We start from the raw sequence: 27,632 nt of genomic DNA, 5'->3' as shown, positions 1-27,632 counted from the left end.
ATGTGCATTTCATAAGCAGACTAATTGGACGGGATTTTGTATAAAATTCCAAATCCCATCAGTTTCTAGTCACTGGCGTTGAGACTCTCAAAACTGAAGCAGAATGGTCTCTCATCCTTTGCTCCTTATTTTCTTAACTGGACTGGTGTTTTTATCTGAAGCTGCACCGTTGGTAAGTTTCCATACTGAGATGGCCTTTCAAGGGTGACTGGTGTGACCTACCTCACTCTTCTTCTTTAAGATAAGTGGAATAAGTCAGAGAAAAATCAGCCTACTTGATTACATTTGATTTTAATTGTATATTGTGTGTTGGTCCTGCACTCTCCTTTCTGACAAAAATGTGCTCCCCTCATCTGCTGCAGTTATTCATGGTGATGAAAACAGGAGATTGCTGGTTCTACCTGCTATTATACTCTAACAGGATAATTTCAAAAAGCTGCTAAGCTCGATCTGAGATGGGAAGGAAGAGAATTCATAGCTCCCTTCCTTTCCAAATATGTTTCAGCCTTGGGAAGCTGTAAAGAAGCAACACCCACCCTTACAGGAAATCAAAGCAATTGTCATCTCTCGGGGAGGTACTGGCTTGTGGCTCTATGACCTTGCAAGACTGCATGTTGCTTACTGATTCACCTACTAATTCCTTCTGTAATGATCCTTGCAGTGAGAAGGGAGATGAAGTGGTACCTGGTCTCTTTTTTCACCTGCTTTTCCTTTATTGCTCCAGCTCTTCCTATCACCATTCTGTATCTGGAGCGAATCACCACATCCGCTACTCTGAAAGAGGTCTGTGACCAAGTTTAAGGACCCATTTACCCCCATGTCAAGATAGCACTCAGATGTCCTTTAAAAATGTGAGATCCACATGCTCTCTAGCCTACTGATTTCCTCCAGCAGCACTGTCCTGATACTCTTTCTCTGGTCCACAAAACACTTCTGATGTTTGGGGAAGCTAGTCTCTAAGGCTTTAGGCTAGAGAAAAACAGGTTCTGCACGACCTGCCCTCCACACTCAGACAAAGCTTCTGATGTGGTAGCTCATACTTTATCCCTAGAAGTTGATAAACTCCTGCTACAATCTGCTGTATTGAAAATCGGGGGGGGGGGGGGGGGAATAAAAATCAGTCAGGACCACTGAGTTTATTTTGGTATGTTAGTTTAATAGAGGAACTTTTCTTAGACTCCATGGCAGGACTGCTAGTGATGGTCTAGAGTGGCAGGGGTCCCGAGAAGGTATTAGAAGTGGGGGAAGGAGTCACAAAGATTAAGTTATCACTATCGTTAAATAAGAACCTTTTTTTTTTTTTAACAAAAAAAATCAAGCCAAAACCTGGTTTTTAAAACCAAGAATGGTTGAAGAGACTTGATGGTTATCATTAACCAGCAGCTACCCTGGACTATATCTACATTACAAGCCAAATTTGAATTTAAGGCAGTTAGCTCGATTGTACCAAGTGACTGTCTTCACTGCAAATACCATCAGCTCGATTTAGGGAGCACTAATATCGATATCATAATATAGTTGGAACGGGGTGGGTGTAGCATCAGGTTCGAATTTAGGCCAGTGCGGAAGCACCTATAGAGTTTAGGTTGTTTTCTATTTAAGGTACTATGGGAGGAGAATGGTCCTGTTTCATCCTCATTCCCCTTGGGGTTGCTGGACGTTTAGAAATAAAGCATTTCTCCAGTGAGTACGTGGAGTATAATGGTTGGAGACTTTGTGCAGGGGAAGCTACTTAAATCCTTTCCCACCCCGGCACACTCGTCCGAAGGCTGACCACAGTCTGGCTCAGAATGGGGTTATGATAGCACAGGTAGACTGCTTGCCAAACTAACAGTTAACGAAGAGAGGAATAGGGAAATGTGACCCACGTGACCAGGTCTCTCCCCCAACCAAGAACACTCTCCTCTTGTTCCCATACTAAAACAAGATCAGGCTGCCAGATTCCAAGCCACCCCCACTGCCCACTTCCATTATTAAACCTTCACTGTGTCATCTTTGGGCTTGGTTGTGCTACTTAGCGACACCTCTGCACTGAATGCTAGACAGCAGCCCAGAGGGACTATGGAGAGGCACTCAGTCTCAGTGGACCTGAGTTCACCCCTTAGGGAAGGGGAGCATTCTCTCCCTCTCTGTGACCCTGCAAGCTACATTGTTTGTATCCTATGGTAAACCTGTGCACTTGGTATGCGAGAAAATACGACACTCTCGAATTCTAAAAAAATAGCATTCTTAAGGGGCAAGCATTATCATGTCCTATCACTCCTATGTAATTTGTCATAAAAGAATTACATGTCTCTTTTCTCTACATGCAGGGCTCTCATGATTCCAAATACCCTCTCATTGTGAAAATTCTAGATTCAGTCAGAGGAAGTGCAGCTTCTGGCTTACCAATTAAATTACACAGAAAGGCTGAAGATGGGACCTGGCAACTCTTAAATTCAGGGTAAGTCATAATAAAATGAAATGGGGGCAAGGAAGGCTTCGAAAGGGGCCAATGTTTAGAAAGCCCACATTTTACATGAGCTCATTTTAAAAATGTAAATCATCAGTTATAATGAGAGCAGCAGTAAGGTAGTTTATGCCTACACCCATTATTTACTTTGTCTGTGGAGTCTTTTCTTCTAAGTAAATTATAGCTGTAAAGCTAGTAGACTGTCTCCTGAATAGTTTGAAAAAATTGCTAACATGCGGAAGGTAACTCTCAGGCAGTACGAAATGTCATATAGAAAGCTATTCTTCCATGAATTGCTCTTTGATGCTTCCTCTTCATGACATTTCCCTTTATTTATGCCTATAAGAAACTCATTAGTTCTTAGTATGCAGTCTACCTCCACTCTAGTGTGTTGTCAGAGAATGAATGCCCAGTGACTTCTATATAAAATGGCAGTCAGAAGTCTGAACTTGAAATGTTTAATTAGTTTTCAAGTTCAAACAAAAGAACTTAGGTTCTTTTCTGTTTAAGGTACTATTGGAGGAGAATGGTCCTGTTTCATCCTCAGTGCACAGGTTTACCATAGGATACAAAAAAATGTACCTTGCAGGATCACAGTACCTTAAATAGAAAAACAACCTAAGTTCTTTTGTTTGAACTTGAAAACTAGTTAAGAATTCTAGCTGCATTGGAACATAAAAATATTGTTTCAAGACAGTCTGTTTGAGAAGAAATCTATAGTGGCCAACAATACAGTAAGTTACAGGAGAAAGTAAATGTTCTGGCTAGAGAAACCATTGTCCTCTGACAAGCAGTCTACAATAGTCTGGATCATTTCAGAAAGCAAGTAGTGAAAGTTGTCACACCTCAGGAATCTCCCACTAATGGGAGCCCAGGCCCGGACCAAGACCAGGCACACAACAAAACTGTATGCAAGCTCCTCAATAATATTACACAAGAATTCTTGTAACAATTTAAGCACCACCGCCATAGCAAAGGTGCTCTCATGCCCAAAGAGCTAAGCAAGAGAACAGAGTAAACAGCTTAAAGCATATGACATTTTTCTCTCTCTCTCATTCCTGGAAAAAAACATATTGACTATACACAATACAGTGCAATTTAGAATGGGAAGTGGGATGTATAGGCAGGTGTAGGTGTAAATATTGTGTAGGTATGCGGAAAGGAGAGTTGGATGCTTTAGTGTCAGTGTCCAAGGGCATTTTAAAAAAACCTGAGCTACATTGCAAAGAACACATGGTGCCATTTTTATTAGGTTTATTTGGCAGACATGTTCATGCAGAGTCCAGTAAGCAGTTGAACTTCACTGGAGGTAGGGAAATTACTTCCATATTCACTTCAAAGTGATAGTGGAATTTTAATAAGGGCTTCCCAGAAACCCACTCTAGCCTATCATTGGTACAAAGCTGTACTCTAACCTAAAAGTGTTACTGGGGGTTAGTTGAGAAAGTTTGCTAAGTAAATGGAAAAATTGATTAAAAGTCATCCATGTAGGATAAAGAAACATTTTAAATCAATCCAGAAATATCCTAAGAACAGGCTTGAAAGCATTCCAGGAAAAGATGAAAATGGCATCTGATTTAAGAAGTTCCTAAATAGCTTATCATTAAGTGCTATATTTCCTTGCATTATATTAACCAAAAGAGGGACTTGAATGTGTTCAATTGATGTGCTGATTAACTTTTTCTTTTAACTGAAAGGAACTGCAACATGGACATTTTGAGACACAGACTGAGCATGTAGTACAATGGATGAGGATTATTTGAAACACTGGTCAATATAAAATAGCAAGTATCATATTATCCACTGATGTCTAATCACTAGTACCTATATTGTGATTAAGTGGAAATAGGGCTATTAGAGGAGCTGCATTATGACAGGAGACAAAATTCAATACAGGTGCCACATCCCCAAATTAGCTAGCACTCAAAGCTCTGCAGTTTCTAGCCAATATTAATGTCCTGATAGACTAATTTAAACAAACCTCTGTCTGTGGAGGACAGACAAGTCAACAGACTAATGAGATTTCATAAGACTAAACTCTGGGTCAAACCTTTGGCAACCTCAATGTAATGCAAATAAATTGTAAACAGACTATTCCTTTAAATAAGCCAAGTAAAATAAAAGAAAAAGAATTGGAAACAAACTTATGTGAAGTATTAATAATTGTGGAATGACACTACCTTAAATGTCTTCATTAAAACACCTAGGGAGTCATGCACTCTTAGGTTGGCGGTGAGTTTCTTGTTCGTCCCCTGCTGGCTTTGAAGTAACATTTAACAACTCTAGGATGGGCCTGACAAACTTTTCAGGCAGTAGTGAACAACCAAGCCAGATTTCTTATGACTTACCTCCAGTTCTCGCAACAGTAACAATAAGGAAGATTCTATGGCCCTGGCACGCATTGTTGTGTATATGGAAGAAATAATCTCAGAACTGACTTTGCACGGCTTCCACAGTACAAGAAGGAACAAGTCATTTTAGATCATTCAACATTTCCTTAGACGTCTGGCTACACTGTCATTGCAATTTAATACTACATATTGCCTCTGTTTCAGACATCTGAGAACAAAAATAAATGTATATTACCTTGCTCTTACGTAGAAAAACCAATGAACACGGGGAGATCTATGACCTCACAACTGAGGAACAATTTGTAACAGGGTTATACAAGATTGAGTTTGATACAGTCACCTACTGGAAGGGACTTGGCCTTAATCCCTTCCATGAATATGCTGATGTGAGTATTCATTATACTTCTATTTCACATTTTTAAAAGGACATATAATTGCAAAGAACAAAGCTGTGCTTACTGTATAGGGCTTCATTAATCATTGTGTGTACATTTATTGAACCCTGCTCTACGTTTTCAAAGCCTTTGCCATGAACTAACATCTTCAGGTTCACTGAGCTGTTCAAAATTGCCAACTCAAACCTCCACAGGAATTCCAGAGAACAAATGCCCCAGAACTACCCTCCCATTTGCTCTTAGCAGGCTCCTCAACTTATTTTTCATGTAAGGATTTTTGCTCCCACTTCTGCAACCATGCAGTGCTCCTTGCTAAGTCCTGGGTTTGGAGGATACCTATAGTAGCACTACTGGAGAAGAATAGCAGGACTACTTTTCCCGCAGTCTAGTAGGAAAGAGGAAGCTTCCATATTTTCCTCTGCATATCACCAATGTTTTTGATACTGATGGGCAGCTTCATATATGATTAATTTTATTAAGTTGATGCAATGCTGTACCTGCATTGCTACAGTTATTTAAAGTTTATAGAAATAAACAAGATAATTTAATATCAATGTTCCAAGCAAAGTCCCTTTTCATGTACACTCTCCTGCTGCCCCACACACACAAAAAAAAAGAAAATAAAAATGAATCCTTAAGAAATACATCAGTCTTGGAAACTACTCTGAAAAATCACTAGCCATCGAGTTCTGTTGCAGCAAGGTTTGAGAAAGACATGTTACATTCCAGCATGCAGAACTCCACTGAAAACACTTTGCCAACAGAAAGACATCTTGAATAGACAACTTGGCCATCACAAAATTATTTAGACTGTTGAATAGTGTGTGTCAAAAAAAAAAATCACTCACCTACTTGAGCCTTCAGGAAAAAGCAGCTGTGGTGTTTGGTTGAAACCAAAACCTGTAAATGTTTAAAAAGTGACAATTTCAGCATTTTCACAAGTGTTAAATTTTTGGGTCCACCTCAGGCAATTTGATTATAAAAAAAAATGTAACTTTCCAGTTACATATAATTTAAATATACAGAATGAACCAACCAATTAAAATATTTCCAAAAATGGAGCTTGTTTGAAATAGAGATGCATATACAAACAAAGCTGTCATGGCACTAGAGGCCGCTCATAAGTATATGTGTGGCAAGGAGATGATATGAATAATAGGAATTTTGCAGATTTCTAATTTCAACAGGGCAGTGCAAATCACAGGTAAATTAGGAATCAACAGAACAGACCCTGCTATAGAGGGCAAAGTAGACAACACTCACATCCACGCAGAGGATAAGACCTTAAAATCAACAGGACTTTTACCAAGTCACTGAGACCTTTTGAAAATCCCACCTGCAGTTCAAACAAATCTCTTAATGTACACGAACCAGACAGGTAAGAGATTAGTCTGGTGTGAGTAAAAGAATATCTGATGGTACACAGCTTAAATATACAGAATGAATTGGATGAAGTTGGTCATGTGTTGTTCATATAGTAGTTGTGGCTGACTCACAAACAGGATGAATATTAGCAGGAAAAGTATCAAAACAAAAAAGCAGTCCAGTAGAACTTTAAAGATGAACAAAATAATGTATTAGTTGGAGAGATTTTGTGGGACAGATCCACTTCTTCAGACCATAGCCATACCAGAACAGACTCAATATTTAAGGGACAGAGAACCAAAAATTGTTATCAAGGTAGACAAAAATCAGAAAAAGTGTAATCAGGGTGGACAAAATCAGAAGAGCAGAGGGACGGTAGGAGGGGGGAAGTCAAGAGTCATACAAAACAAAGTATGTAAAAGAATCCTTATAACGGGCCAGGTAATTGCTGTCCTGGTTCAAACCACACGTTAATGTGTCAAATTTGAATATAAAAGAGTTCCGCACTTTCGCTCTGCAGGCGGTGGGTAAAGTTCCTTTTCAGTAAAACACAGACTTTCTGGTCATGAACAGAATGGCCCAGTCCATTAAAGTGCTGGCTGATAGGCTTGTGAATTAAAAGTTTTCTGATGTCTGTTTTGTGTCCATTTATTCTTCGTCGAGCAGTGTTTACCATTTGTCCTATGTACATAGTACGTGGGCATTGTTGGCACATGACGACATATATGATGGTAGTTGAGGAACAAGAGAATGTGCCCATGATTCTGAGTAACCTGCTGATGGTATCTCCAGAATAGATATGTGGACAAAGTTGGCAACGGGGCTTGTTGCAAGGAAAAGTTCCAGGCTTGGTATTATCGTGGGATAGCCTGTGGTTGCTGGTGAGAATCCTCCTAAGGTTGGGAGGTTGTCTGTAGGAGAGAACAGGCCTGTCACCTAGGGCCTTCTGGAGTGTGGCATCCTGATTTAGGTTAGGTTGTAGGTCTTTAATGATGCATTGTAGTGGTTTAAGTTGGGGGCTGTAGGTAATGACCAATGTCCTGCAGAGAGAAAGTGCGGAACTCTTTATATTCAAAGTCAACGCATTAACGTGTGGTTTGAACTGGGACGGCAATTACCTGGCCCATTACAAGGACTCCTCTACATACTTTGTTTTATCTGACTCTTGACTTCCCCCCTCCTACCGTCCCTCTGCTCTTCTGATTTGCTCACTTTGATTACACTTTTTTTGATTTGTCTACCTTGCTCACAATTTTTGGTTCTTTTGCCTTAAACATTGAGTTATTCTGTTCTGATATGGCTCTGGTCTGAAGAAGTGGGTACGTCCCACAAAAGCTCACCACCTAATAAATTATTTTGTTAAAGTGCTACTGGACGGCCTTGTTTGCTTTGATAGAACATAAACTAACACGGCTCTTTCTGTTACTATTCAGCAGGAAAAGTGTGAAGTTTTAAATCTGTTAGCAGGAGGACAGTCAGGTTACTTTGTATTTTCTGCTTCTTGGTGGAACAACAATATGTTCTTTTGGACCTGCACACATAGAAATACTGGAATGCTGGGATCTCAGCGATAGAGGGCATCTGAAATAAGGAGTGTCGAGTCTTCAGTCCATATGTGGAGGAGACAGCAAGATACAGATGTACTAGAAATGAATAAAATCTAGACTGCTTGGGTGTAAGAGGATTTCTAACATACAAGCAGAGTTTGAAAAGGAATTCGAGTGAGAGCTAAAATAGCTTTTCCAGAAAATTAGACATTTTAAGTGTGTACATTCGCTTAAGAGCTGGCCAGAACTGTCAGGAAATTTGAATGCTTACCTACCATCACTTAATTGTTCATTTTTCCACTCCTGAATGCTTAGAAAGTTTACCTACTGCTCACAGCAGAAAGATAACAAGCTTTGATTTAAATGAAAATCTTCACCTGTGACCCCATGTAAAAATAAATACACTCTAGGCCACTACAGCCATTTGGCTGCTTCTGGATAACCAATTATTTTATACCACCTTAAATTTCAAAGTTCAAGGACACTAAAGAAAAAACAAATTGCCCAAGAGAACAGATACTAAGTCCTGCCTTTTCCTTTGTTGTTTTCCTCAATGTACCAATATCATCACAGTTTTACCTGGATTGAGCTTTACCAACTCCCTGTTATCCAATCTGTCTTGGCTATATGCTAGAAAAGCCAGTTACGCCTGGTCCATGTCTACAGTACTCTCAAAAAATGTGACTATCATCTGCAACGTTATGGCACAGCAATTAAGACTACAAATATCTTCCCTAACAATGTTACAGCTTGAATGGAACACTACAAAAGAACCAACCGCACAGACCAGTAATTGTCATCTATTATTTTGTAATGGGTTTACCTTTCTGGCATGGATACCTCAGTTTCCACTCTTCTGATAGTGCTCTTCAGTTTCACTTGGTGGGTGGGGTAATCTGAGGTTTACACATCTGGCCAAATCTCAGTAAAACATCCCCTTGTTTTCAAGTAACAAAGCAGTCTTCTAGCTCTCTGTAGACTTAGTAATCTTTAACTACCCTCCATGGATTCAATAACCCCTTCTTCCCCTTGTTGACACAAGCATACATATATTACAGTGGTGATGTGGACAATTCCTTGGCCCAGACCCTGGGTTCAGCAGCTCCTTACCAAGGACATGAGGCTGTGTGAAGGGAAAAGAGTTGCTCCCACTTTCTGCTGAATCTCCTCTGAGGGCACCCTAAGTATAAACAGTCAACTCGGACAACAATCCAACACCTCCACTGCATTGCTCCAGGCCTCCTCTTTTGCCACTTTACCACTGAATGTTTTCTGCTTTTCCACAAAGCTTTATTCATTACCATAGTTTTTCTCACTAATCCTGCTCCAGGATTCCTCTTCCTCCTATCTAAAAACATGTATTCATTCACTCTCCACCACTAATCCCAGATTTCGGATGATACAGCTTTGTAATCACTTATTTCAGTTACATGATTAGCCCCACTAACAAGACCAGCACACTGTTACAAACCATTGATTTAGATCCACTGAGAACAAAGAGAGCAGAAACATCTATCCCAGACAGAGTTCACAAATGGTCAACAACACCTCCTGGTCAAAAAACACTTTTAAAAAAGCTAATCTCAAAGGTTGATGTTATGGCTGTTCTGTTCTGTAACACCAGTGTATCATGTCTTGCATATAATTTATTAGAATTTACAAAATGTAAAAAAGAGAGACATAAAATTGTCAATCAGACAAGCATACGTGTGCTTCTGAAATTTATAAAAGGTTAAATCAATACAATAGTTCTGAAGCAGAGTTTGTTATTTGGGGACTGCTAAGTAATGAGGACAGGTCATAGAGAGCAATCTGAATAACTTAAATTGAATGCAAGCATACTGTTACGATATAGCCAACCTGAGTAAGACATACATAAACAAAGAATGCAGGCCATAATTAATGCATGGGACACTCTACCCTGGGAAACCAGGTTTCTAAAACATGCTGGAGGGTCATAGTAAACTGGCTGAACATAATCTCAGTGCATCACTGAGTCCCAAAGGGCTAATGAGATCTCTATAAACAAGGGACTCCTGAGGAGCAGAGAAGTTATATTACTTCTGTATTTGGCATTGGTAAAATACTACCGATGTAATACTGTGCTGTATTTCAAGGATACAGTAATCCCTCGAGATATGCACATTTTGAATGTGTCTCTCTCACATTTAATTAAAGGGGTTGTGGGGGGCAGAGGTGTCAGCGCCGTGGAAGAGCACGGAGATCGCAGCCCCGCAGCTAAAGGCCAGCAGATCCAGCCATGGAGTGAGTCCCTGGCCAGGGTGTGGGGAGACTCACAGCTCCATGGCAGGAGGCCAGCAGAGGCAGCTGCGGGGTTCCCAGCTGCGGGGTCGGGGGAGACCTTCAGACTGCAACTGGCAGAGCCAGTTCTGGGGTCCCCAGCTGGGAGACCTGCAGACCCATGGCTGGAAGCAGCTCCCAGCCCTGCCCAGCCCCCAGAGGCAGCTCCAGATGAGGCTGCCAGTTGTTTCCCCTGTCCTCTGCTTGCGGGACCCAGGAAACTGACCAGCTAAGTCAGTTTTCCAGGTCCCGCAAGTGGCAGGGAGACGAGAACCAAGCAGCAGCCTGGTTCCCTTCTTCTCATCACTTGTGGGACCCAGAAAACTGACCAGCTCATGGCAGGTCAGCTTCCCAGGTCCTGCTAGTGCAGGGGAGCCAGGAACTAGGCTGCCACTTTGTTCCCAGCTCCCCACCACTTGCCGCCATGAGCTGGTCAGTTTCCTGGTCCTGCAAGCTACACAGAGACTGGAACCAAGCTGCCCCCTGGTTTCTGGTTCCCCGCCACTCTGGGAGCAAGAAAACTGACCAGCCCTGGTGAGCTAGTCAGTGTCTTGGCTCCTGCAACCCCAGGGGAGCCAGGAACCAGACGGCCCAGGGGAGCCAGGAACTAGGCAGCAGCTTGGTTCCTGTCTCCCCTCGACTTGCGCAAAACTTCGAGTTACATCAGGGTTCCTGGAGTACAACCCCCATATAACTTAAGGGTTTACTACTATTTGAGTTATCTAAGATGGAATTTAGCCAGGACACAAAGACTAATCATGCCCACTACTGGAAGAGCGCCATGTGAGAACTGATGATCACAAGAGATCAGGAGCTTCATTTAATAGATCTAATCCTACTTCCAAATGAAGACAAAGGGAATTTTGATAGTCTTCAGTGGGAGCAGAGATTGGTCCTGCATTTTATCCAAAAAAATCCCACTTCTAATTTCACTGTCCTCCACAACATTAGGTGGGTTAATTAAAGAACACTGATGTTAGAAAAGGTTCAGAGAAGAACCAAAAGATTTTAAAACATATAAGCTGTGTCTACACTATAAAAACAACTTTCGAAGTACAACTTCAGAGTAGTGCACTACTTCATTCCTGGGAATGTAGTAAGGACTTTGAAGTTCGGCCCCCTTCTTCGACGTTGACTTTGAAGTAAAGGAAAATGTGTGTAAACTCTCTGCTGGCTACCTGGAAGTAGTGCCTAACTTGGAAGTTAACTCTGAAGTTAGCTCCTAGTGTAGACACACCCACAATGGTAGATTTATGGATCTCAATCAATTTAGCCTATCAAAACAAGATTTAGGGATGCATTAATCACCGTTCACAAATAGCTATATGGGAAAAATGAACAGAAGACTCTTCCACTGTAGCAGATAAAGTTATAACAATATCCAATGACTGACAGCTGAAGATAGAAAAATTTAACCAAGAAATAAGGAGCAAGTTTTTAATAGTTAGGGTAAGTTGTTTCAATAGTTAGTTATGAAGGGTTGTGGTAGATTCTCCATCACTGGAGAGATTTAAATTATCTACATTAATTGCTTGAACTAGAGTAAATCTGTTATAAAAATCCTGTCTTGTGGTAAGTGGCAAGTCAGATAAGATGATCACAATACTCCACCTTTGGGCTTTAAAAATGTACAACAACGTGTCAAGCTCTCAAGTATTTTTCTTTCTTCTCTCCAGGTAATATTCCGTGCTAATGATTCTGGTCATCGTCATTATACTATTGCTGCTCTCCTTAGTCCCTTTTCTTACTCAACTACAGCTGTTGTTACTGAACCAAAGGACTTAGAAACTCCACATTAACCACGCAAACTCTCCTACTTTGACCATTATAGATGTGCAGATTGATTTTCTGTAATGAACGATTCTGCTTTTTGATGGAAATAATCAGTTATTACTCAACATTTTTCATCTTCAAAAATGAACACACAAGCAAACTGCTACAGTATAGATTTTTATTTTGTAAATTGTGTTAACTCTGGTAAAGTCAATAAATGTTTCTCCTTAATTGTGTTCAAATATTTGTTGTTCAGTAGAAACTCCCAGGGTTGTAAAAAATCTGTATTGAAACTCCATTGCTGAGACACTGGAAGCAAACCGAAATCTTCCATAAGGCCAATGAGCACTAGGCCTTACCACAAAAGGAGTGTGACCAAAATAGATCTGCAACACCAAAGAAGACCTGAAGACGATTTATGGAACAAGACATTTAACTTAGTGAATAATGTGCTGATGTAAAATAACTAAGGGTCAGACCCTATATCAAGAGAAACATGCAGCCCTTACACTGAGTCCAACTGATTTCCCAGTTCTGTGGTCATACCTACAAAAGACAAAATCAACCTGCAAATGATAAAGTTGCGGGGCACTTAGGGATCGCTGACATTTATATAATTAAACTGAAAATGCATATTGGAAGCAAGAAAGATATTTCAAAATGGTTTTTCTTCTTGTGTGTGTCACTTGTCACTTAGAATCAATACCAATGGAGAGATTATAAACCCCTGTGTTTGCACAGTACATATAAATTTGTCCTGGGGACATGACTGGTTCTGAATGAGACAACTTGCTGAGCCATGGGAGGTCAATATTTTCTAGCAGCATTACCAACACTTCTATTGCTTACTGGACTCTTAGAAGACATTGGAGGGGAAAATTACAGCTAAAAACAGCACAGAACACAGAACCAGGACTGGTGCCTATAAACAATTTTATGGGACCACAGGGAAACCTGCTAGGCTGAAATCTCGACACTGCAATATTTTCCTGCTACTCATAGCTCTTCAGAGTATTTCTTGAAGAAACAACCCATTAATTAGAATCCAATCGATACGGTATGTTTGGACAACTATGATTTATGTACTTCATACAATATACTTTATTTTTTCAAGTACTGTGAGATCTAAACAGATAGAAAGTGTTATAAGATTTAAATATTACTAAAAATTGTTGTATTTCACATCAAACATTTCATCAGGAGACCAGATCTGTTAGCTGAGGTACAATGTTTTTAGATTCTGTACAGATCTAACAATGTATTATTTTACAAGAGCAACTAGACACCACAAGTCAGGCTCAGATCTCTGTTATGCAGGGGAAAATGGCAATGGGTCCAGCCATAAATAATTTTCACTCTATGCTATCTCAATTTTAAAAAAGTTAAATTTTACAAAAACTTAACATGCTCTGAAACATGTTTTATTTTTATGTGTAACAAGTTTCTAAATGATCCATTCTTATCACATAAGAAACTTCTCATTCCATCAATCTGTGGGATCAACATGGGAGCAACACTGTACCAGAGACTTCTAATAGTGCTTATTTTTTCTAAATAAAATACACTGAATGAGCCACCTTCTAGAGAATACAAAAATTAGACAACTACACCGTCTTTAGAACATTATATTTCAAAAAAGACAATGATAAAAAGTACAAACATTTCCATGAACAACAAAAACAAAAGTATGACAGTACACAGGAAATTGCCAGCAATTGTTTCAGTGCAGTTTTCAATAAGCCTGCTCAAATATCTCTACCAATAAAATAATTGCTAAGTACACTTCCTCTCGCTGATATGCAATACTTCCTTTTTACATTTTTATAGTTGGCTTCTTTACAATCCGTTATAACACTATTATATTCTTTTAAATGGAAGAGTACAAAAATAGTCCTGAAAGATTTAATAAATATTTTGCATTCATTTGTCAATATATTCTTGGTTTTAAGGAGATATTAAATTTTATATTTTTCTTCTCTTATTTCAAAATATAACAGCTGGGATGGAAATTTAGATGAAAAATACCTTTTAGTGTCCTGAATGGACTTGAGACACTGTTTGTGTTTTTATTGAATTTTTACTTCATTTATAAAATTCCTCAGTCTTAAAAATACTTGTTTCTATGGCTATGTCTACACTAGCCCCCCCACCACCTTTCGAAAGTGGGATGCTAATAAGACACTTTGGGATATGCTAATGGGCGCTGTAATGAATATGCAGCACCTCATTAGCAAAATGGCAGCCACGGCACTTTGAAGTGCTGCTTCTGATCGCGTGCAGCTTGGCTACACGGGGTCCTTTTCAAAAGGACCCCGCACACTTTGAAATCCCCTTATTCCTATAAACAAATAGAAATAAGAGGGTTTCGAAGAGAGCAGGGTCCTTTCAAAAAGGACACAGTGTAGACGAGCCACGTGTAATGGAAAGCAGCATTTTCAAAGTGCCGTGGCTGCTGTTATGCTAATGAGGCACTGCATATTCATTACAGTGCCTCATTAGCATATTCCAAAGTCTCTCATTAGCATCTCCCTTTCAAAAATTGGGGGCGGGGGTCTAGTGTAGACATAGACTATGTGTGGTGTCTTCTATAGAGGAACAGTCAAATTTACCGTCAGGAACCAAAATCCTAGCATGATATTCTTCTGTTTTTAAGACTATCCTGTCAGGAGGACTGTGCATAGCTCTCAGCTCTGCACTTCATTACTTTTGTTTGAAGGCACAGTTTATGTTAGAGTCTGCTACAGAACAATATTGGGTTCAGACAGAGTGTACACGCATTATTTTGGTGTAATATCATTAAGATGGCAGCCTTTGAAACTTCACGATACTAAAAAGGTACCTACCTGGCAAAAGTGGTTGGTAAATATCTTTATTAATGTAAGGTGTATCAATTTGGGGATAAGAAGTTTGTGTTATGTTAAATTACAGTTATGGTTTGTAACCCATTTATATACAGTTATGACTATATGTACTTGTTAGCCGATGGCTGGATAATGAGTGGTCTGTGAGCTTAGCACTCCCATCTGTGAACCATACCCCGCTTTAGGGTGAGACGGATTGAATGGGGCAGCGTTTTGAATAGGAGATGGTTGCAGGGGTAGATGGTACTCACTAGGCATTCCCACCTTCCATACGGATTCCTTAATTAAGGTGGAGTTCTGTGTGGTATCAGCTTTCCAGCATGGATATGCCTCTACCCACCCCGAGAACAAAAACAATAACCAGCACATTTTTTTTTTTTTTTTAAAAAGATTTACATTTGGGTAGTTGAATGAAGTTCATTTGTAACTGCAGGAATGGTCCTAAAGGCAGAGATGTGGTTGCCAGAACTGTCTTTACAGGTTTGCCCACATTGTGGGCTTGGCAGACAGGACAAGCCAGACAGTAGTTTTGGGCCACTTGGGAGAATTCGGGAGCAAACCAATTTTGTTTGAACAGCAGTAATCATCCCCCTGCTTCGCTTACATGAGCCACGCTGTGGTGCATGCAAGCAAGATAAGGGAGAAGGACCTTAGGCGCAACCAGGCGGCCGTCTGGGGAGTGCCAAAGGTGTTCAGGATGCAAAAGACAATCATCCATTCTCCAGCCAGTCTTCTCCGAATTTAGGGCCTGATCTTGGAAGAGTGCAGTATCAATAAGAGTTGCAATAGGAGACTGGGAGTCTGTAAAAATAGGAAATAGTGAAGTGACCCAAGAGGGGAAAGGGCTGCAGCAGTCCCCGCAGATACCTCTGCTGCACCCCTGACTACTGTAATTGAAGAGTCAGCTCAGCTTGCAGAGCTAGCAGCAATCAAGTTGGCTTGTGAAGCAGGTGCCACTACCATTTACACTGACTCCTATGCTGTATGGGCAGGAGCCACCCAGTGGATAACTAACTGGAAAAACAATAACTGGGAGATAGGAGGGAAGCCTGTACGGGGACTGGAATACTGGAAATGGATATACCACCATGCCACCCAGCAACCCCTAAGCATAGGACTTGTGTCAGCCCACCAAAAGAATAACACCCCAGCTGCACAGCTAAATAACTTGGCAGATGCGGCAGCCCAGATCTCCGCCACCCAGGTAAATTGGGAACGTTTGTACATATGGCTACATGAGACTCTGGGATACAGAGGGAGTGATGAGCTGGTGTGGCAAGCACATATCAGGGGGTGGCCTATCATCCACCAACAGGCCAGAGGTCTAGTATAAGCCTGCACTATCTGTACTGAAAACCAAAAACACATAGCTGAAGGACAACAGTTTGCGAGGCTAAGAGAGGGAAAGACACTATGGGCAACCTGGCAGGTTGATTATGTTGGTCCACTGCCCACCAGTAAACAAAGGTGGAAGTATATCCTCACCGGAGTTGAAGTTGTCTCAGGAATTGGTTTTGCTTACCCAACTCGACTGGCAACAGGACTGTCCACAATTATGGGACTAAACTGCTTAACAGGAATCGTCCCAAACCCCAAAGAAATCCAGTCCGATAATGGCTCACATTTCAAGAACAAGCTTGTAAGAGAGTGGGCCCTCCACAATGGAGTTCAGTGGACTTTTCACCTCCCGTATCAGCCCCAGTCTAATGGCATCGTTGAATGCTGGAATGGGCTGTTAAAGGATCACCTAAAGCCCACCGATGGTACACAGGGAGACAGATTGGATGCAGTGGTGCAATGGCTAAACAATCGGCAGGCCCCTAAGGGCAGTCCAATCAGCAAGGGATTTTTCCCCACAAGGAAAATCCCTTCAACCGCAACTGCACTGCTTAAGAATCCCAAATATGCTCCTGGAGACACTGTTGTAATTAAACATCCCAGCCTGAGAACACGAACATGTGTCCTACATGCCTACAAAGGAAAAGGGGTGTGGACTGTCTTAGATTCTGAAAGGGTACCAATAACCATTACCGAGGCTTGGATCACATCCAAGACCGGCTGACCTTGTGCTTTCTCTTCAGGAAAGGTGGGAACAACCAGGAACATATACCTCCCCAGGAGTGAAGCAAAGGCGGCTACCTCTAACATAAGCGCACTAGAGGACTTTTAGGCTGTGTCTACACGTGCCCCAAACTTCAAAATGGCCATGCAAATGGCCATTTCGAAGTTTACTAATGAAGCGCTGAAATGCATATTCAGCGCTTCATTAGCATGCGGGCGGCAGCGGCGCTTCGAAATTGACGAGCCTTGCCGCTGCGCGGCGCGTCCAGACGGGGCTCCTTTTTGAAAGGGCCCTGCCTACTTCGAAGTCCCCTTATTCCCATGAGCTCATGGGAATAAGGGGACTTCGAAGAAGGTGGCGTCCTTTCGAAAAGGAGCCCCGTCTGGACGCGCCGCGCGGCGGCAAGGCTCATCAATTTCAAAGCGCCGCTGCCGCCCGCATGCTAATGAAGCGCTGAATATGCATTTCAGCGCTTCATTAGTAAACTTCGAAATGGCCATTTGCATGGCCATTTCGAAGTTTGGGGCACGTGTAGACACAGCCTTAATGTATATAATAGATGTGTACTGCTACATTAGTGATAATAGATTCTAAACAATCACTGTAAACCTAGCTGTGTGGCAAATCCCAACTCGGGTGACAGCATGCTACCTCAACCCCTCATTACCTTTCTAACCGCCTCACTGACCTCTGCCATACCTGAGCATCCCCTCAGGAATGCCATCCAGTCCATCATCTCCGCCGCCGGTGCCACAGATTGCTGGATGCGTACCCTGCTGAACTCCTCTATCGGACTGGGAACCGAGTTCATCACTCTGAACCTGAATGATTGGTGGAACATGAGCGACATTTCCCGGTGGGGACCAACCTGGTTTGATGACAGTGACCTCTACCACCATAACCCTCAAAATGACTCTGGGGGGGAGGTACTGGGAAGACGTAGACAATGGCAACTCATGGTGTGGAATCAACCGGTAGAACACATAACAACAGGAGCCTCTGGGGAAATGTACCCATTTGCTTTGAGAACGAGGATGGCACTGGACCTCAATTCGGTCATCTGGAAGATCACCAGTGCACCCATATTGTAGCCTTTAATGAGAAATTGGGAGCCTGGGATACCTATTCCAACCAGTATAGTAACACACACAGGGGGCCCTTGAACTGCTGGGGAAATATTATTAATGTTTCTCTCAGCCATAGATACCTATTTGGCATTGGTAATGCTGCCATCGTGCCCCTGGATTTTAGCCAGTACCCGGAGAGCAACGCCTGGTACAATAATTCCCTATTCATGACCCGTAGCACCAGACACATGTATAATCCTACACTGGTAACTAGTAGCACCCTAATCCCAAACCAGTGTGCCAAGGCAGATTTATTTCAGGTGGACCAAATCTTACAAGACCTGCTGTTCGCTCTGCAATGCACAGTCACCAACAATAGCTACTGTGCCATCTATCATGCTCCAAAGGGAAGGCCTGCTGGAAAAGGGTGGTATAAAGGGACCCTATTCCCCTATCCTTAACAAGGACCCAGGGCTATTCTTTATTTGTGGAGAAAAGGCCTACAAGTACCTACCAGTGGGCTGGGGAGGGCGATGTTCACTTGGACATGCTGTCCCTGGGGGACTAACTATGCACCCCCATATTACAGCTCCAGGCATTATCAACCTTGGAAGTTTCCTGCATCGGTTAAAAAGGAAGGTCACCATTAACCCTCTTATAGAATGCCCTACTAGCTTCCATTGGTTTACCTGTGCACTTCTGCCCTGGCTCGGGGTGGCTGAGCTTGAGCAAGCCCTGGTAAATGTCTCTGGGTAGATAGAGATAGCCCTTAACCATACTACTGATGCCTTAGGCCTGCTCAATGAACAAGTGCAGCTGGTAGCCCGCCTTGTCCTTCAAAACTGAATAGCTTTGGATGCGGTCCTGGCCCAACAAGGAGGAGTATGTGCTGTAATTAACCAAATAATCTTGCTGCTTTTATGTAAACCACTCAGGGCAAATTGAACAAGATGTATCTGCCATCAAAGGTGCAGTTAAAATCTTACGTGCTGTAACCGAGGATGGAAAGGCCTCATGGTTAGAATGGCTAGCTCAACAATTAGAATTTTCTTTTACTTCATTTCTTCATTCCATTATAACTACTGTATTAACCATTCTAATCGTTGTAATTGTTTGTTGTATAATTTTGTGCATTGTTAAACGTCTGGTTTATGTAGCTGTACCCTCTGCGCAAATCCAATATATGGCATTGGAAAGCAATCTTAACCACTCCCTTGATTGTAAATCATCTAATGAGACCATATCTATTGGGCGTTTCTAGCTTCCTCCAAAGAGGGCAAGAGCTGCTGGCATCACCACCACCACCACCTTGCATTCTGGGACATGTTGTGGCGTATCAAGGGGGTGGAATGTAGCCAGACAGAATCCCTCTGCTCTACTCCATCTTACCCCTCTTCGGTGCTTCAGAGCACAAAGGAGAAAAGGAAACATCACAGTCTTAGGATGCCTGCGAGCACAGATGTGCAAATAGCAAGCACAGTCTTTGATGCCTCAGAGCACAAATGTGCTGCCTCATCATGACCCTGGACAGAAGAACACAGATAAGAGGGCCAACAGGCCAGCCGATGACCAAAGGGCCTCAAACTACCCTTGGCTGGTACTGATAATTGACACACCTACACATAGTCCCAGGAGAGGAATCTTGCACCCATACGAAAAGAATGTCCTGTCTTAATGATTTAGTTATCTCTATCTTACAAGTGCAAATTAAGTTGCAACTCCCTTGTAACAACTGGCGTCACAAAGGTGAACCAGCATAATTGGCGTCTAATAGATAAGGAAGAGTGTACATGACTCAAGGGGTATAAAGAAGGGTCCAGCAGCCCACTCTAACTGAGCTCCAATCACCTAAACCTGCCGGTCTGGTAAGGTCATTACCTCCCGAGGACCCAGGGGACACCCTCCTCGTACTCTTCTTCCCGAGGGATTGAGTGAAAGACGCTGGCTATGCCAAAGTCTGAGGATGCAGGGGTGAGAATTATACCTGCAATGTATTTTGTTCACATTTAATAGTAAAAGATCTGTAGGCTGAGGCATTTTGTTCTCAAATGTGTAACTTTCATTTGTAATCTAATTGGTATACCATATGCATCATCCTACTAGTAGTTAAGAAGATAGAGCAATAACCTTGTAACCATTGAGATTTCTTATTTCTGCTTTTTATAAATAGTAACCATTTAAGCTTCAGTCCGACTCCTTCCAGCTACTGTAACTCGGCCAAACACAAACAAAGAACCCTAGCCTGTTTGGCTATATTACCGTGGGCAGTGGTAAGGTGCAGTGAGAGCTGAGCACTGAGTCATGTCACCTCCACGGGACAGACTCCTGGGGCACCCATCAGCCTCCCTGGCTGCCCGTTGCAAAGGGATGGTTTGTCCTAGAAGTTAAAGACTTGGGTGAAGTAAGATCTCTGCACCAACCTTTTGGGCATCCGTCAGCTACCCTGGCTGCCCGCTGCGAAGGGACTGCCTGTCCTAGCAGTTAAAGACTCGGATGTAATAAGGCTCACAGACCATTTGTTACCCGGCCATCGGCTAACAGAATTAAATCCCGTTTTCCTTCTCTAAGATAGTACATGATTGTTTTGCAAAGGTCAACAACTTCAGCTGAAGCATATTCATGTGTATTTTTAAAATGTAGCAGGAGACATTAAAAACCCAAATCAAACATTAATTTCACTGGATGTCTTCCACACGCATAAACGAAAAGTGACATGTCAATAAAAGCACAGTGGGGAAACAAGGCACAAACCTAAACTACCAGAAGATGTGCTATAATCAAAAGGTACTAAACTGATTGTACTGATAGCCAGAAAACTTCTCAAAATAAAGCCAGACATTTAAAAGCTGTTCCTTTTAACAATCCTTAAAACGTGTTCAGCTAATATAACATATGGCTATAAGATCAAATTTACTTTGAGACTATAACTGCTTATTTAGTGTACTAAATATCGAGCTCACGTCTACCCAACTGCCGCTCAAAATATTCAGTATGCTCAATTATAGAAATATATCTAGTAGCAATACAAGAACTCAAGCATGCTTATTTTATGGGTTTGGTCAGTCTGCTATTCTTTTGTTACTTTTCCTGTACATTAACTATTTTACAGCATATTATGTTGATTAGATTTAATGATCATTCCAATACAATATGAAATATCTCTTACAGTCCACTTTCAAGTATGTACATCAAATCAGCAATTACTCCATTTCTGCAAACTACTGGAATGTCTACAAAGGTACTCAGAACTGTTCTTAAAGAATGGCAGGGGCAAAACTTGCTGCTGGGATGGCCACAAAAAGAAAAAATCCTAATAGAAAATTAACTAAAACACCTGCATAACAATAAATCCAGTGGGCAAACAAGTGAGCAGTCAGTTTAGATAAGTGTTTGTTAGCATTCTTGCAAGAAACCTAAGTTATTTTTTTTTTATTTTTCAGGGTAGCAGAAGAAAGTCTTTGGTTCCTAAATCATTGAACAAAATTACACAGTAGATCTTGCTCAATATTTAACTGATTTGTGTTACATTAATAGAGAAAACAAAGTGTTTCAGACTACTTCCTACATTATATTACCTACAGATGTATAAAAATAGTAGACAAAGATAGTGTTTCTGAATGGAATGCTATAAGCACAATATAGGCGAAGTGAAAGCAAATTAAGGTTTATGATGTGCAAAAACAAGAGGCTGGATATTCATGCACCTAATACCACAAAAACAGACAATTATCTGGGACTTATCCTGATCAGTCCTGAGCACATTCCATCTCACTGAATGCAATGGAATTGAGGGTGTTCTGTATATTACAGGAAGTGCTCATCATGTTAGAGGATTAAGCCCAATAACATCTATGGGGATTATTATTTTATTGGGGGAGATCTTCAAAAGCACTGAGCAATGGTTTAATTCTGGTCCTGCTGATCCTAGCATAATCAATGGAGCAGTTAGGCCAACACCATGTGTTTTTTTAAAAATCCCTCCCTATAAGGATTAGGACTGTATTTTGCTATCAGTTCTTGAAAAAAAATTAACTGGGTATAATATTTGTCCTTCCAATAAAGATATACTTTGGCTCTTCTAATTCTTCAGGAATAAAAAGTGCTGTTTATTAGGAATATATAAAAAAAGATACTACCAAACTACGGTACACATACTTTAACACACTGTTTTAAGCATAAAATCCCTGACATTGAAACTAGTGGCACATGAAGACAATTAAAGCAAGCATATCATGATATGCAACAACCTTAAGCATTTTTTTCCCCAAAATGCACATGCAAAACGCATAAACAGATTTGGATGGCAGGTGGGGAATCACAGGATTTTATCAGTAATAAATAAAAATAAAAAGCTTTCCTCCTAGAAAGATTTCATGTGAAATTAATTCTTCTATAATGATATGCAGGACGCCTATAGCTCAAAATTCATATAACAGTTTATAGTCATAGCTGGCCATCAATTATCGATCATTTCATCATTTCATACAAGGTATAAACTTTGTTTAAACACAAATATTTACATTTGTTCTTTCATGCTACTGTACACAATGAAAACAGTAACACACTCAAGTACATACTGAAGCATAATTTACCATATTTAAAAAGCTATTTGAGCACATCAATTTACCTGACATATTTACAAAACATTTTAAAAGGAAACAAAAAGCATTCATTTAAGTTATGCTTTTCAACTATAAAAATGTCCGGGGATAAAAGGCCTCTCTCTTGGCTTCCAAACAAGCTACAGATCTATTTTCTGTAGTATATATATATATATATTTGAGTGGCTTAAGATAGAGAATATGGTGAAACAAGGCTTGAATATTTAGTAGTCCCATGCTGTAAACATTTAATAGTAGCTGCTGGCATTTCTTTTCAGAATATAATGCATGGTCACACATGCAGTTATTCTTCTTTTCCCAAACATCCTTCAGAGAGTCAAACAGACCCAGCTTAAGGTCTAATACAGTGTCTTTAGTTTGTGTTTTCCAGTGTTGCTAGTATGAACTCCAGGAGTGTAGCTTGCCACTCCACTTCTATCAATAGTCTTTAACAGGAGCTAGCTCTGGTATAAGGTTTACAGTTATATTTTTATAAAATCTACTCACAAGTATTTTAGGAACACAAATTAAATTGTTCAACCCATCAATATACTGACGCTCTCTGGAATACCTCAGGAGTTTATACCTGCAGAACAGAGAGGAGAAGAAATATGTAAAGAAACACATTAAAATATCAACTGTGTTATTGTAATTAAAGATGGGTCGTCATTTGTTTTGAAACACTCATTTTCGAGAAACTCTGGGAACACTTCGCATATACAAATTACAAACAACTGTTTTAAATGCATTAATTTTTGCAGTTTAACAAATTAAATAAACATTCAAATAACTGCCCATATTCCTAGGCAAACTACACTGAGATTAACTACACAGTCATCATATAAATTACGATAAATGCATATTAGTGTTTGAGGTCCCAATTCAGTTCAAACTTTTTAGAAACAGTGGTTTTCTTCACAACATCAATGGAAAGGCAGAGTTGAGGTTGTTTAGGTACTTCAACTGTGCATTTCCATACCTTTAATTATTGGATTTTCTTAAAATTTAACCTCAACTCTGAATTTCCTACGCTTACAAATGCTTATTTTTCTTATAGCTACATCTCTAATGTTTCGTTATTTTAAATTATTGAGATGATCTCTGAACTTCAAGATTAACGCAGCCTGAGTTTTGGCATTTCTTTTCATAATCTTAATTTAAAAAAAGTTTCATCCAGAGCACTAACAAGAAACTCAAAAAAGAGTGCTGTCATATGAGATTTCTAATGCTCTGGACACATGCAGTATCAAACTTGGACTTTTTTTTTTTTTTTTTTTAAACAAACATTTTAGCTTTTAGGCCAGATTCACTAATATGCTCTGGCTGCTTTACATCACTCTGGAGCCAAATATAGTTACCAGTGCAATTAGGTTTACTACTAGCTTGCATCACCACAGCATGACAGCAGAGATAAAAGTGAAGGAATGGAGATGGAGGATGAAAGCAGAGGTATGCACACCCCTGGAAGAAAAGCGCATTTTTAAGGAATCAGTGCAAAAGGAAAGTCTACCCCAAGTCTCCATGTCTATTTTTTCTAAGGTGCAAACAGATGATTGCAACAGCAGGAGTTTTGAGAAAGGTGCTCTCCAGGTGAAGAAGGAGCAGATCACAGGGTGCGTGGCTATCTGGAGTGTGCATGTTTGTGCTTGGGGGTTACTTGTGACTGTGTACTGGGCTCGTGTGTGTGTGTGTGTGTGTGTGTGTGTGTGTGTGTGTGTGTGTGTGTGTGTGTGTGTGTGTGTGTGTGTGTGTGTGTGTGTGTGTGTGTGTGTGTGTGTGTGTGTGTGTGTGTGTGTGTGTGTGAGAGAGAGAGAGAGAGTGTGAGATCCATGTGCTGAACTCCTTGTTTGTTTGAAAGACTGTGTGCCGAGGCTGCCAATTAGGGTTTGAAATCTAGACCTCTCTGCTCAGTGGTTGAGCCATAGCCGGGGGCGGGACTACCAATCAGGAAGGCCAGAGCCAATAAAGCCTGCTAGTAACTGACCAGGGGAGCGTGTGAACAGGTGATTGCAAACAAGAGGGAGTTTTGAGAAGGGAGTTTACTGGAGGAATTGAGAGGAGAGCTAGTTCCATTTTCGCATTGTCTGGAAAGTTTATACAAAAACAACCATATCCCAGACTACCACACTGAGTTTGCCTGTCTATTTACATTTTGATTTCTGATTGCAGGTGATTTCAGTTTCAGTTACTGTGGCAGTTGGGATTGTGTGCCTGGGCAAGTTGGAATCTCTTTGATCCCTTGTTCCCTTGATTGCCTTTGATCAGCCTCAGGATCAGCCTTCCCCTGTGTGACTAATGAGGGGGAAGCCTGACTAAGGTTCGCAGGCTTTAAAAGCCAGAGTCGGAGAGATCAGCGGAGCGAAGCAGGCAGGGAGCTGCAGACAGGTCAATTTAAAAAGGGAGTTTTGCAGAGGGGTTCCACTATGGTTAGGAAGACCTGCAACATGTAAGCCAGCACTGCTCTCTCCTGCACCTGTGCCTGTAGTCAGGCAGACCTCCCGACCAGGGATGCCTCTACCCAGACCCTGATGTGGTTTTGCAGGGACTGTGACTTGAAATTCCCGCCTAATGAAGTCCAGGCTGGGGAGACCATCCAACGTGGAAGGAGTTTTCTGATAAAAGCTCTCAGGAAGCAGGTTGTGGAGACAGCTGAGGTTAAAGAAAGTTGTCCCACCACAAAAGAGCGCTGATACACCATCAGTGGAGATGGAGATGGCTCAGGGGGATGATGGCAGCCGGCAGTGCTCTACTCCTACTCCCAATCCTCCCACTGTGGTACTGGGAAACTGTTATGCCATTCTGGGTATGGGAGATAGAGGAGATAAGGAATCACCCCCTACAGGTGAATCAGAGAAGCCTTGTACCCCTGAGGCTGGGAGGTCTGCTGCCACCACAATTAGAAAGAAACATAAAGGTAGTTGTAGTAGGAGACTCCCTTCCGAGGGGGATGGAGGCACCCATCTGTCGCCCTGACATGTCATGCCAGCAGGCATACTACCTGGTAGGAGCCAGTATCAGATGTTACGGAGGCATTGTCAAGGATTATCTGGCCTACTGACTACCACCCCATGCTACTCATCCATGTGGGCGTGAATGATACTGCAAAATGTAACTTTAACTGGATCAAGTGTGACTCCTGGGCTCTGGGAGTACAGGTGAAGCAGTTGGGAGCGCAGATGGTGTCCTCCTCAATCCTTCCTGTTGAGGGTAGGGGCCCAGACAGGGACAGTTGCATTCTGGAGGTGAATGCCTGGCTGTGAGGATGGTGTCACCAGGAGCAATTTGGCTTGCACATCATGGGATGCTGTTCCAAAAAGGACTGCTAAGCAGGGATGGAATTCACCTTTTGAGGTATGGGAAGGGTGTATTTGGATTGAGACTGGCTAATCTAGTGAGGAGGGCTTTAAACTAAAGTTTGATGGGGACAGGTGACCAAAGCCCACCAGGTAAGTAAATAACCTGGAGACCCAGGAGTGGGTTGGAAATAGGAGAGATCATGGGCTATAATAGAAGAAAGAAGAGGGACTCGGCAGAACTGGGGGGCAAAAGCAAATCAGTATCTTAGATGCCTATATACAAATGCAAGAAGCATGGTAATGAGTAGGAATAAACACAACTAAGATGTAATTGGTATTACAGAAACTTCATGGGATAGTATGCATGATTGGAATATTAGTATAGAAGGGTACAACTTAGGAAGGATAGGCATGGTAAAGGGAGAGGAGGTGTTGTCTTATATATCAAAAGTGTGTATGTCTGGACTGAGGTGAAGATGGATGCAGGAGACAGATGCGTTGAGAGTTAAGGGTTTAGTTAAAAAGGGGTAAAAAAATTCAAGGGTGATGTTGGGACGGGGTCTGCTACAGACCACCTAGCCAGGTAGAAGACGTGGATAAGACTCTCTAAACAATTAACAAAGTTATCCAAAACACAGACTTTGTGGTGATGGGGGACTTCAACTATCCAGACATATGTTGGGAAACTAACACAGCGAGGCACGGAATATCCAGAGAGCTTTTGGACTGCGTGGATGGACAATTTTTTATTTCAGAAGGTGGAAAAAGCTACTAGGGTGAAGCAGTTCTAGATTTGATTTTAATAAATAGGGAGGAACTCATTGAGAATTTGAAAGTGCAAGGTAGCTTGGGAGAAAGTGACCATGACATCATAGAGTTCATCATTCCAAGCAATAGTGAAAGGGAGAACAGCAAAAGGAGACAATGGATTTCAGAAAAGCAAATTTTGGTAAACTCGGAGAGTTTATCCCTATCAGGGATATCTAGATGGTGTTTGGTCCTGCCAAGAGGGCAGGGAACTGGACTCTATGACCTCTTGAGGTCCCTTCTGATTATAGTTTTCTATGATTCTATGACATGTCCACATTGCCACTACACACTCATAGCTGGCCCATGCCAGCTCAGGTGGGTTGGCAGGACTCAGGCTGTTAGGCTGATTAATAGTGGTGTAGATATTTCATCTTGGGTTGCAGCTTGAACTCTGGGATTCTACAATTACATAGTTCTGCAGTGGGAGCCCTGTAAACCTGAATCACCAGTCTTAGGCCAGCAATAGGTTTTTTACTGCACTGTAGATATAGCTTTAGTGATCCCACTGTAGTGGGCATTTAACTCGCTTGGCCAGGCTGCCTCACTATGCAGCATAGCCAAGCCAGTATTGCCATGGAAAGTCTATGAAACATTGATGGTCTTACTAACACACATCCATCACATATCTTCAAAATGAGCAGGGACAGCAGGTGCCAACTAACCAACCAATGACAACTCTTGATACATGGGTTCTGTTGCTTTCGTGGCACAGACTCAATAAAATAAACAGAATCATACTATGAAAATTCTC

General features: G+C 41.5%; 2 protein-coding genes across 4 annotated transcripts in view; one reads left to right on the top strand and one right to left on the bottom strand.

Annotated features, from left to right (window-relative positions):
- Positions 1–103: 103 nt before the first annotated feature.
- Positions 104–12,210, top strand: LOC142008581 (transthyretin-like). Its single transcript, XM_074985813.1, has 4 exons — positions 104–172; positions 2,313–2,443; positions 5,054–5,189; positions 12,088–12,210. The coding sequence occupies exons 1-4, from the start codon at positions 104–106 to the stop codon at positions 12,208–12,210; spliced, it is 459 nt and encodes a 152-aa protein (XP_074841914.1).
- Positions 12,211–17,649: 5,439 nt separating this feature from the next.
- The window catches only part of B4GALT6 (beta-1,4-galactosyltransferase 6), a 69,165-nt gene continuing 59,182 nt past the window's right edge, over positions 17,650–27,632 (bottom strand). For all 3 annotated transcript variants that reach the window (XM_074987243.1, XM_074987244.1, XM_074987246.1), the window contains one exon: positions 17,650–23,361. In XM_074987243.1, the coding sequence (XP_074843344.1) occupies positions 23,214–23,361 (148 nt within the window). In that variant the 3' untranslated portion in view covers positions 17,650–23,213. The remainder of the gene's footprint in view (positions 23,362–27,632) is intronic.

Source organism: Carettochelys insculpta, chromosome 2 (genome assembly GCF_033958435.1).
Source record: "Carettochelys insculpta isolate YL-2023 chromosome 2, ASM3395843v1, whole genome shotgun sequence".
Taxonomy (NCBI): Eukaryota; Metazoa; Chordata; order Testudines; family Carettochelyidae; genus Carettochelys; species Carettochelys insculpta.
Note: the sequence above shows the minus strand (reverse complement) of the source record. Positions and strands in the feature narration are given on the sequence as shown.